The sequence below is a fragment of the Lipotes vexillifer genome, unplaced genomic scaffold (genome assembly GCF_000442215.2).
Source record: "Lipotes vexillifer unplaced genomic scaffold, Lipotes_vexillifer_v1.1 scaffold1572, whole genome shotgun sequence".
Classification (NCBI taxonomy): Eukaryota; Metazoa; Chordata; class Mammalia; order Artiodactyla; family Lipotidae; genus Lipotes; species Lipotes vexillifer.
Genome location: NW_006796604.1, coordinates 105298 through 117739, shown reverse-complemented (window position 1 = coordinate 117739; position 12442 = coordinate 105298). Strand labels below are relative to the sequence as shown.

At 39.8% G+C, this 12442-nt stretch overlaps 1 protein-coding gene across 1 annotated transcript in view; it reads left to right on the top strand.

The window, feature by feature from the left end:
• The window catches only part of MAP7 (microtubule associated protein 7), a 156023-nt gene extending 147418 nt beyond the window's left edge, over window positions 1–8605 (top strand). The window contains exons 16-18 of the mRNA XM_007468744.1: window positions 1262–1364; window positions 5099–5322; window positions 7127–8605. Of these exons, the coding sequence (XP_007468806.1) occupies window positions 1262–1364; window positions 5099–5322; window positions 7127–7137 (338 nt within the window). The 3' untranslated portion in view covers window positions 7138–8605. The remainder of the gene's footprint in view (window positions 1–1261; window positions 1365–5098; window positions 5323–7126) is intronic.
• The last annotated feature ends 3837 nt before the right edge of the window (window positions 8606–12442 follow it).

Genomic DNA, 12442 nt, shown 5'->3' with positions numbered 1-12442 from the left:
GTCATAATCCCTTCAGTGTGGGGCTTTTCATTCTCTTTTAAAGATGCCCTAATTGTATTTGTTTGGAGAATAGCCTAATGGTTGCATATTAACCCCACTGCATTTTTAACAGGTTGCCTCCAAGAATGTTGTAATACATGTAGGCTTAAAGCAGGCATGGCACCCAGTAAGTCATCAGAATGAGCATTTTAGAATGTAAATTACACCAAGCCAGGATTATTTGAGGAGCCAATGCTGTAGTTTGTACATGGCCGGGCTCCTTGTTGGTTTTTTTGTTTTTCCATCTGTCTTCTTCCTGCTATTCCCCTATCAATTCTTTCGATTATTCTTTGTACCTCAATTCAAGAATGAACAATGGCCAGAAGGAAGGTGAAACTTGTCAGTCATCACACCTGTGTTTATCAACTCTCATAATAAATTTGGTTTGAGTTAATAGTGCTAAAACGAGGCCTGAGGATTATCTAACATATGTTCCTCTTCTCCTGGTCCCACATTTGGTTGAGGACTGAATGGTATCACCAGTGCTCCAAAGAGAATTCTAGGCTGGGCAGGCAGGTGAGTTTGCAGACCTATCAGAAGTCTTCTCAGAAGATTCCTATTACCAGCTTTGCAAATTTTGGCAGCTTAGTCTCTTCTTCTTAAGACTTTACGTAAACCTGGCCCAGATTTTGAAGTCCGTCATCAATATTGTTTGCTCGCGCTAGACTCCAGTGGGGAATATTGAATGACTAGGTAGCACAGTTAGGTACAATTCACTGGCCTTCCATGCATGAAATCCCTACCATTCTTAAGTGGGACTAAAACTGAATTTTCCAAAATATTTTTCATCACTTAGGGTTTTTCATGGTGATTTGCTCCAAATCCTTCAGTAATAATTTGTTCAGCGTCGGCCTGACCAAATCAACTTACTGTTATCTTCATCAATTGCTTTGGTTGCAGTATTACATACTTTTTTGTCCAAAGTCAATTTGGTGCAAGCAGAAATAATCACAGCACTGATTTCCACCCTTACAATGTGCTGGGCAGTGTTCTGAGTACTTTGCGTGCGTTAATACATTTAATTCTCACAGTAGCCTATGAGTTAGGTACTGTTACTATCCATGAGGAAACTGAGGCACAGAGCATTTTGTGGCTTGCCCAGGGTCACACAGCTGGTAAGTAGCAGAGCCAGGACATAAATCCAGGCATTCTGGCTCCTGGGGTTTGGGTTTGATAGTAGAGTAGTAGTAACCCTTTGTTCCATCTTCTTTGCCGTGTCCAGCGGTATCTGCACTTCCAAATATGGCAAACTCTCCAGGACAAGGAGAACCAGCAGCCGGCCCCCATGTGGTTACCTCACACCAATCAGAAGTGACTGTGGAGAGGTGAGTTAGACAACTGCGGCCTTTCTTACTGACGCACATTAAAGCAAAGCACAACTGTTTTTGGCCCACCAATCCCACCAGAATTTTCTGGGGCCAGACAGAATTTGAGTTTTAACATGAATATTTATTTACGTTCATTAATGTTTGGTAGAGCTAGTCATGCTGTAATCTGAGAAAAGGAAAATGTCTTTTTTTCTTGAATCTCTAAATATGATGGTGAGGTTTTTGTGTGGCTATCAAAAAAAATTACAGGGAATAATTTGTTACTTTCCTTTGTATGTATTTGGCATGATCCTGGACCATCTTCACACCCTTTGACGATATACGGCAGCTGTATTTTCACTGTATATAATATTATAGTGAGTCACAGGTTTGTTCCTTAGTAAAAGTAATTTAGAGCCAATATTTCTTTTACTAGTAGTAGAGCTTCTTATGGAGGAAACAGATGGTTGCTAACAATAGTTAAGAAGTGTGGGTTAAAGAAAGATTGCCTTTCTGTTCCCTTGCATTTATAGTGACAGCATTGTAAGAGTGCTCTCAAAAATGAAAATTAAGGGTGATCATAGCCTGTGCCTAAAAATCCAGTCATAGAGAACCTGTAGAAATATTTATAATAATGTTCAAATTTTTCAGCTGCAACTTCTTAATTATCAGAATTTAGTGAATTATGAGTTCTGTCTCTAATGCCAGAGTCTGCTACCATAAGAGAATTGAAGCTCCTCAAATTAACTTTTTTAATAGATAGAAAAATGTCTTTTAAGATCTAAGATCTTTTTTTCTTCCAGTTTTACTGAGATATAATTGACATACAGCACTGTATAAGTTTAAGGTATATGGCGTAATGATTTGATATACATACATTTTTTTCTTAATCTAAAAACACATACTATACAACATTTTATATTGTTGGAAGCCATGAAAAGACAAGTTGTCCTAAGATGGACATCCTAAGATATCTATAAGTCATAAGGTATCTATGTTTATCTGTCTGGGACAGTAAACATTTTTTTAATTTGCCCACTATAATACCAAAGAAAATAATTTTCCTAAGAGAGATTTTAATAAGCGTTTGATTGTGTTTAATAAATTTATTGTCATAATTACCCGAGATATATTAAGTGATATTTCATTTTTTTAGTTATAGTTTGATTTTCAAATAAAATACTCATTTCCAACTACTGTAATTTATGGCATTTAATTCATTGATGTCAGAGATTTTTAGAAAAGGATAAAAAGTACCACAGAGAACCCCATTATTATATAACAAGGGATAGGTTTTTTAAGCCACTGATAATTCTCTCTGAGGAGTAAAATTAGCTTATACTTTAACTGACTCTCTTCAGTGGTAAAATCAAGTGATTAATCATTGTATAAGAACCTGAAACATATCTTCAAGAGTCTTGCATCCAACTTCAACCTCCAGAGAGTAGCCAAAGAAGGGGAATTCAGAAGCCGGTACTTGCATCTTAAGAGGACACACAGATCCATAAACCCTAACCCCAGCAACTTCAGCTTCAGTTTTATAGTTTCTGCTGGTCACAGTGTCCTCTGAACATTTAATAATTGTTCATCCAGAGCGTAGGGCATGATTATTCCTCTAATTGCTAACAAGTAAGAATGGGTGGGGTGGTTGGGTAAGAGTGGGAGGGGAAACGAGGTCAGCTGTTGATTGAAGCCTGAGGTTGGCGTTGCCATTACAGCTTGTCAGCACACGCAGACCTGGAAGGTGACGGGAGTTGCCATGGTCGAGGAAGAAGGGCTTTGAAGATGCATTTCTTTTGCCAAAACTTCTACTTAAAAATCTCTGTGGGATGAGAACCAAAACTCTTCCCCTGATTACATAAAGCCCATTGGTACTGGGAAAGAGCAGGAGGATGGGCGTGGCAGCGCAAGCACTAGATCGGTATTAGGACGGGCTGTGTGTGCGAGTGCACACGCGCTAATGTAGGCTACTGCGATGCCGAGTCTCTTCTCCCCTCCTTAGTGAAATAGCGGAAACGCACCACTATAGTCAGTATAATATTTTTATGTTCTCTTCCACGGCACTTTTACAAATAATATTTTCAACATACCCTGCAATACCTTGTGAAGCACTTAGGTCAGGCATCTTTATTTTTTTTTTCTAGAAGAAAGGATTTAATAAGTAACAAAAAATACCATAATACCCAAATCAGAAATGTTTTAGAATATGTTCCACAAAGTCATTGTATCTCACTGACTGGGGAAAGTAAACTATTTCCTCAATAGAGAAAAAAAAAAGCAAAGATTCCTTAAAAAAAAAAAAAAAAAGGAAAGATTAGATGTCTACTAGCTTCATTTTCACCATTTGGGAAGGAGATGGAAAAAGACTAACTTACTAAAGTTCAAGTTGTTGGCATTACTGACAGTAGAGACCTGACTTTCTTATCTCTTCCATAGATCTCTGTCTACAGATAAACATTGTTTATGATGAGTGTGTATTAGAAGTTAGAACCATCACGATTTTTCTTTCACATTTTTAGTCTTATTAATATTTTCCGTTTGAAAATTTTAACTCTAGAATTTTGTCAAATAGGGTCATTTTTTATACATGAGCCACTGAACAAGTTATGAAGTTTGCAAATATGTTTACTGCTGCAGTCAGATCAAGTGAACAATATAATTAATCTAGCGTTCATTTGGTGCACAGGCATTGTTTTGCTGCATTGTAAAGCATAATAATGAACATATAACCTAATGGGCTGCCTATTTGGTTATGGAGTGTGTAAAGGGAGTGAAAAACCTAAGAGAGGGACTTCCCTGGTGGTGCAGTGGTTAAGAATCTGCCTGCCAGGGCTCGATCCCTGGTTCGGGAAGATCCCACATGCCGCGGAACAACTAAGTCCGTGCGCCTAGAGCCCAACAACTCCCGAGCCCACAAACCACAACTACTGAGCCTGCGTGCCACAACTACTGAAGCCTGTGTGCCTAGGGCCTGCGCACCGCAACAAAGAATAGCCCCCGCTCGCCGCAACTAGAGAAAGCCCGCGCACAGCAACGAAGACCCAATGCAGCCCCCCAAAAAAAACCCTAAGAGAAACTATAGGTAGAAACTAAGAATTTGTTGGCCAGTTAAATGTATCTCAAAAATCCAAGTTATTAACCATGAATTAATAAGAATCAAGGGTCAGAGCCAGATTTAAGGGGCAAAGATGAGAAGGTTGGTCTTCAACAATTTACCTATAAAATTATGCACATGTTTTAGGAAGCTGGAGACATCCAGGAAGGGCTGGAATTTGAATAGCTGGGACTATAAAAAATGGCATTATGAGAAAAACATAGGACCAGAGATCACGCATTCAATCTGGACTGTCTCCCAGTAGTTGTGTGACTTGTGCAAATTATCCCCCCCTATAATCCCCTCATCTTTGAAGTACAGATCCTAATAAGGGCTACTCTTTATAAGACAAAGAGATATAAAATGCCTGCAGTAGACAGGCATGTTAATTATACGTAGAACTGTTGATGGTGAGGATCTATTCTAATTGATAACTTGGTCCATTTGATAAGTTTTATTTTAAAAAGCTGTTTTTTTAAATAAGAATTTAAAGTACAAATATGTCAGAATTCACCATTTTTGTTAGTAATGATGAGGTCAATCATTCTAACATTTCGATTGTAAGATGATAAAAGTATTTATTATAAAAGTTTGTCCTAAAAATGTTTTCCAGTTTTAATACTAACTCCTTTTGATTTTGATTTTTCAAACTCCCTAGTACTCCCAATTTGGAAAAACAACCAAATGAAAATGGAATATCAGTTCAGAATGAAGATTTTGAAGAAATTATAAATTTACCCATTGGATCTAAACCATCCAGGTTAGATGTCACCAACAGCGAGAGTCCAGACATTCCTCTGAATCCCATTTTGGCCTTTGGTGATGAAGGGACACTTGGGACCCTGCCTCAGGTAGATGGTGTTCAAACACAGCAAACAGCAGGTAAGCTTGCCTCGAACTCCCTTCAGTAATCATCAGAAATAAGTATGTGACACCCAAGAGGGAATGAACCTTCTGCTGTGTGACTGTGGCACACTTTGTCCTTCAAGGGACCAGATAAGCCACGTGGAAGAGATTGTGCATGGGTCATTAGAAGTTGAATTTTGAGTTGGGTTGGGCAACTTTTAGGGCCCCTCTTGTTCTCCCACTCAGTGTAGAAATTCGGTCCGCAGCACCCACTGGGTATCCCTGGGCCTCTCCTCACGGAGCGGCACGCATTGCCCAGTGGCAGTGTTTCATATTGCGTGCCCAGATCACGCTTCATGTTAAGACAGACGACCATAACTGAGCGGCCACTGAACCTAGTTCTGTCCACTAGAGGAAAGGTATGTTTGGTTTCTATTCCATCTTTCTCAGCTCTTCAGATATGTTAAGACTGCCAACATGTTCTCCCACCATTTTTCTCTCGTTTGGGTTTAGCAACCTGGGATGATATACTATTGTCCTTTTTAAATGTAATAAGATAGTTACAGTTTAAGGTAATGCGACTAATATTCCAGACTAGGCGCATACTGAGCCCAAGGGCCTTCCATCCCTTGTTGAGTGACCGTAGCTGTTGAAACTGCAAGTGACTCTCTTATACCCTGTCTCTGGAACTCACACTTAACCTGAAGTCATTGTGCAAAAAGAACAATAGCTTTACAGGACCCAGAGAAATCACAATATAAAAAAATTACCAGTGCAGTGCTCATAGTAACTCAACAGCACAGTCCCATCAGTGTCGAGAACAAGCGGGATAATCCAGCTCCATGTCTTTTCAAACCTCTTTGATTTCTATCAGCTTCTCTCCCAGCACCTCACTTTCATGTATTGACCAGCATCTTTTTATACTGTTATGAGGAGAGCCAAGCAAATTCAGGATGTTTATAGATGAGTCGGTAAAGCATTATTTGTGGTCACATTGTTTTGTCATTTAGATTCCATCTGTGCACTTTTAACATATTTCCCACTTTAAAACTGGTTGAAAAAGCCAACTTTGAACCTCCTATCCAAATGAAGCTAGTCTTTTTTCCCTCTCTAATATACTGACCTGGGGAGTGTAACTTCCCTTTAGTGATCTACTTTTCTAGATTGTAAAAGGAAGGAGGTCCAGCTGTCAGTGGAAGCTATAAAGCTTGACATTCTGACTCTTAAGCCTTTGAGAACAATCTGATTACCTGTGTGTTGGTGGAAACATTCCTGGTGCAGCTTCCTGCTTTGTCATGTCACAGATTCAGAGAGATGGAAGGAACATTCAGATGACTTCCTGCTTCATTCGCCAGGCTTTAAATCACCTTTTGATGTACCTGTCATTTCGTTCTCACTCTTCCATACCTTCTCTAGGAACATAGTCCAGTATCTGTGATATTAAGTGGTGTTAGGTTTCTTTTGTGGTCACGACTACTTATCAACCAACATTTATGTAACCTCCAACGTATGGTTGGAACCCGAAGTATTGGGGACTGAGGATTCAAGACAAATGAATGTAAAGTCCCTGTTCTCAAAGAAAAGTACAGTTGACTTAACGTAGTTTGGAAAAGGAAATGATATATAGCCTAAGTTAAAGAGAAGGACATGTTTTCCTATTAGTGGTAGAATTCACTTACATATAAGACCACGGATCCTGGTAAAATTGCCTATTCTTATATAAGACAATGTATATAAAAGCATGGTAAAGTTTTAGGAATGTAAGATATTACCGTAGTATTCTTTAAGATTTTAGATAAATGTCACATTAATCTGTTCTTTTTTCTGTCTCCTAATATAGAAGTTATATGAGCATTTCTTCTAGAGAACCAAAGCAGAAATTTAATAAGAATTTCTACAATTAATGGAATTCCTTCCATGCTACAAAGGAGCATCTCCCCTTCCCCCGTTTCCTAAAGGTTTCTTGACCATCATTTTGAAAAGACTTTATTAAAACCAGCTAAAGACAACAGACTGGATAGCTTTTCTAATATTTTTCGCCAATAGAGAAAAAGAAATCCTCCCTTGTTCTTCAGTACTTTAAAATAGCTTTTTCCAGTGTGCTCCTTCTTAGGAAATCAATATTTTTCTGCATTCTCTAAAAGATGAGAGCATTTGGCTGTAAAAGAAATGGGCCGAGTAGGCATGATTTTTCACATAGATATTTTGGACTTTAAAAGCTAACATGTAAAATTGGCACAAAAATTTTTACCTTTTACAGTGTAATACTTGAAATATAAGTACCTCTTGGTTCAACAAGCAGAGTGAATAGGAGAGATGTTTAAATTAAGCCTGTTTGTTTAAATATTATTGCAAAGAGCTCTATTTGTAGAGGCAGATTACCAGGTTCTTGTAAATGCAACTTGTACATGGACATTCTGCAAACCCCACTGTCCCATTCTTCTTGCATCTCCTTTTGCAAAACATACTCAACAGTTTTAAAATGTGAAAAAAAAAAGAACATTATTTTTTCAGAGCAAGAAAATAATTTACTGTCCTCTTAAATAATGTATTTATAAAGTTTTTTTCAGATAAACTAACCAAATAAATTAGAACAATGTGACAACGTTGCAGAATTTGATTTATGAGATGCATTCCTTATGTTACCATGAGAGAATGCTGTTGATGATTCAGGGCTATTTCTGAAGTCTGTTTATTGCTGCTGTCCCCAGTGACGGTGGGACTTAACCTTTGCCTTACCTGATCACAAATTATTTGGAGGTGGGGGAGAATAAAGATTTAATATTTCTTTAAATAAAAAAGAGAATTTGGTTTTGCTCGTTTAAGAGCAATGGAAAAATGATGGAATGTGGACTGTGTTTGGCACCCAGGACACGGCAGGAAGATACCTTCATGAAGGTCCTTGTTCTGCGTGGCATCCATCAGCTTTCACCCTTCACCCTTCTTCACTTTCACCGCTGAGCTTGGCTGTACGAACTTGCACTTTCATTTGATAATGTAAATTCAATTTTATTTTACCATTTGAGAGACTACTAATAACTAAATACTGAAGGAGAGAAGAACACTGAGCGAACGCATTTTTTTATCATGGAGTGTTTAAAAAAAGGTAAACTTCTGCCACTAGAATGTGTTTTTATTCAAAGTGGGATTGATTAATCTAGATTGAATGAGGGGCTGTTCATTTACTGGACCATTTCCTTAAAATCCAAGCATACCGTCTTTAGTAACAGCTGTAATTTGTTAAAAACATTAATTTGGGGTTTTCCCCTATTCTCAGTTGTCCATGTACACATAGTCATATTAAAAGAAAAATCTGTTCAACCAAATTGGTTTTTTTTTAATCGACCTACCATGAAACACCAAATAAAATGTGTATGACATATTTTACTTTTAGGTTTCTCATATGTTATAACTTCAACTTTAGGTTGATTCTTGAGTTTTCAAATTGTTCTTCATTTAACCTCAACCAGCTTCCTCTGAACAGGCATATAGAATAGGTTGATTTAAAATTTAGAGCAGGAGTTCTGTTTTGGCTAGGTTTTCCTTTATTCGTTTATATTTAACTTAAGCAATCATTAGCAAACTGAATGCCTCTAAGTAATCAAGTTTTAATTAGAAGTGGTAGAAAATTGTTAACTCTATTTTGTTAACTACACTGCCAGAGGATGACCTTGACCTTTACGATGGCTAGAATGCTTTCTGTCCAGCCCTTGAAGATCAGTATTCACCTGCTGATCTTAAAGAGGTCCTCAGTAGGCACTACATTAAGGGAAGGTCTCAGGGATCAAATATGACCCTCTCCACGGAATGAGGGTGCATGGGCTTTTAGTTTCCTTTCCCACAGCATTGCAGTCTGTTTTAGGCCAATTTAATCACCAGTCACAAGTTCATTTGGTAGATACCTTCCAGTAAAAGCTGGCAGCTAAGGCTATATGTTTCCTCCTGCATAACATCAGTACCTGGTGGTATATTATGATAAAAGCAAATCTAAAACAGAGTTTTAAGGGGAGAATGAGGGAATAAGGAGGCTGAGCAGGCCAGAGAGGTAAAAAAACTACAAAAAGCTGGAAGAGAGGTGCTGGTCCATGTGAAACTCATCTGGGTTTGTTGTCTTATGAAAGTGGGGCTCCTACCGTCTTGCAGAGGGTGGGAGATGGGGCCCTATCTTCAGGTGTCAGCTGGAACAGTGTTTCTCATCCCTGCCTTTGCTACTGCTGTTGCCTCTGCTAATAATACTCTCCACTTCATGTGAATGTTTGGAGGATTCCATGAGGTCTAGCATATAAAGATCTTAGCACCATGCTTAACCCATAGTAAGCATTCGGTATTTATTAACTAAATAAAAAGACTCATCCTTCAATATTTAGCATGTGTTTCTCCCTTCAAGAAACCTACTTTCCTCCCAGAGTCTCACTCTAGGTTAGGTGCCCTTCTCTTTTCTAATGCTAACTCTCTGAATATGCCTCTATCATTGTGCTTGCCACAATCTATTACATTTATATTCATGATTCTCTCCCCCACTAGACTGAATCCTTGAGGGGAAAGACTTTTATTCATCTTTGTACAGTATTCCCAAATGTCCAGTGTGGTACCTGGTACCCATTAGGGACTTAGCAATGTTAATTGTTACAATGGATGGATGCTGGCATGCATGCATGAAATCCTCATCTTGACTTTTTGACAGCTTTTGAATTATTGATTAGCCCTTTATTCTGGAATATCCTTTCTCCAGTGGATTTTGTATCAAATCAGAGGTCAGTTGCGGACAACAGAAACCACCACAGTATTTTCAGCAGAGGGGGGATTTAAACACTGTTAAAATTGTTGGAAGGACTGAAGAGCATGCTCTAGACTGGGCCCTCAGGAATGACTCCCAGATCACAGCAGATAGGACCCACTAGGAGAGCTACTACCTCTCCCACTCAGGAAGATGGGAATTCAGGAAGCCACCCCTGGAACCACTGAACATACTGCCTTTGCTGAGATCCAGAGCTCAGGAAGCCACCACAACGGAACTTTCTGCTAGAGCCACACAAGCAAAACATGGATTCCCAGGCCTTTGCCTCTTGTCCCTCTGGAAGCTGATGTGGGAATGCTGAACACTGGCCAGGAAGGGCAGAGGGAGCCAACAGTCCCATGACCTTGTTGCCAGCAGAAGCAGCCCAAAAGTGCTATCTACATCCTTGAAGCCTCACTCACATCCCCCGATTCTCAGAGCCTGCATCACATCCAGACCCTCTGGTTGCAAGGAAATCTGGGAAATGTAGTTTTCAGTCTTAACACTGCAGAAAGGCATGCTAGACTCATGGTGGATTGGATGTTAAGACAGCCCCCAGAGATGAATGGATAAAGAAGATGTGGCATATATATACAATGGAATATTACTCAGCCATAAAAAGGAACAAAACTGAGTTACTTGTAGTGAGGTGGATGGACCTAGAGACTGTCATACAGAGTGAAGTAAGTCAGAAAGAGAAAAACAAATACCGTATGCTAACACATATATATGGAATCTAAAAAAGAAAAGAAAAGAAAAGAAAATGGTCAGAAGAATCTAGGGGCAAGATGGGAATAAATATGCAGACCTACTAGAGAATGGACTTGAGGATACGGGGAGGGTGAAGGGTAAGCTGGGACAAAGTGAGAGAGTGGCGTGGACATATATACACTACCAAAGGTAAAATAGAAAGCTGGTGGGAAGCAGCCGCATAGCACAGGGAGATCAGCTCGGTGCTTTGTGACCATGTAGAGGGGTGGGATAGGGAGGGTGGGGTGGAGGGAGATGCAAGAGGGAAGAGGTATGGGGACATATGTGTATGTATAACTGATTCCCTTTGTTATAAAGCAGAAACTAACACACCATTGTAAAGCAATTATACTCTAATAAAAGATGTTAAAAAAAAAAAAAAAAAAAAGCCAGCCCCCAGGATCCTTCACAGCTCCTGTGGCCCTGCCGCTGTCCTGGCCCCGCCTCAGCCCCAACTCTATCCTCTTAACTGAGTCTTCCTTTTCTTCCCAGCACCCCACCCAATATGATTTTACCCTAAATCATCATCCCTTTCCCCCGAAATTGCCTTGAATAGCAATCATACCCACATTCATTTCCTAGCCCAATTTACAAATCTTAATCTCCAGCCCTGCCCTCCCTCCTAAGGCTGTTCTCTTGGTCCACGTGCCTGTCAGCTGACACCACTTGTGCATCCTGCCAGTACTTCGCGCTCACCGTGTCTAAAATCAACCTCATCATTCCTTCCCCCAATCAGCTCTACCTCTAGACATCCCTGTCTTTTATCCTACCACCATTTCAGTCATCCACGCTTCAGACATCAGATATTCTTATTTTTATTTTGCATTCCACATTCAGTCTCCAGGTTTCCCTCTTACGCAACTTCTGAACTGTTTCTTTTCTGTTTGCTGCTGCCCCTTGCGGCTGCACGCTGCTGTTGAAGCACCTTTTGCCTCAGAAGGTTGAAAGTTCAGACACGGTTGACTCACTTTGAAGGCTCACTCAGTTTGAATGTCACACAGGCTAATACGAAAGGAAAGCAATGGAGTAGTGTCTTAACTCTGAGCTTTTGTCTGCCCGTTCCTTGAGTTTGCCTGTTGTGGGATTACGCATGTCTAATCCCCACTCAGAGCCTCAAGACAGAAAAATCCACCCCAATGCCCACAGCTGTGCCAGGAAGTTTTTCTGATTATGGTTTGCCTGTTATCCACCTTTTGCTACCTGTATTCCTCTGTCATATCAGTGGGAGAACATAAAAAATACGGGGCATAGGCATCTGGGAACCTGAACAAGTATGTACGTACTCATTTGTTGTCTTATGTCCACTATTTCTTGCTAAATGCTGGCCACTTCTTTTGAAATAAAGTCTACCTTTATGGTCCTGCTCTCATCATCTTCATTTCTACTCCGATCACATTCATATCTAATGCACGGAGCATGCTCAAAAGCTTTTGTTTCCTCATAAAAGCTGATGAAGGTTTTTTTTGTTTTTTGGGTTTTTTTGGCTGCGCCGCGCAGCTTGCAGGATCTTAGTTCTCCGAGCAGGGATTGAATCCAGACCCACATCTGTGAAAGCGCTGAGTCCTAACCACTGGACCGCCAGGGAATTCCCTGAAGGTCTTTAAAAGGCAATTCATCAACCGATTTTGA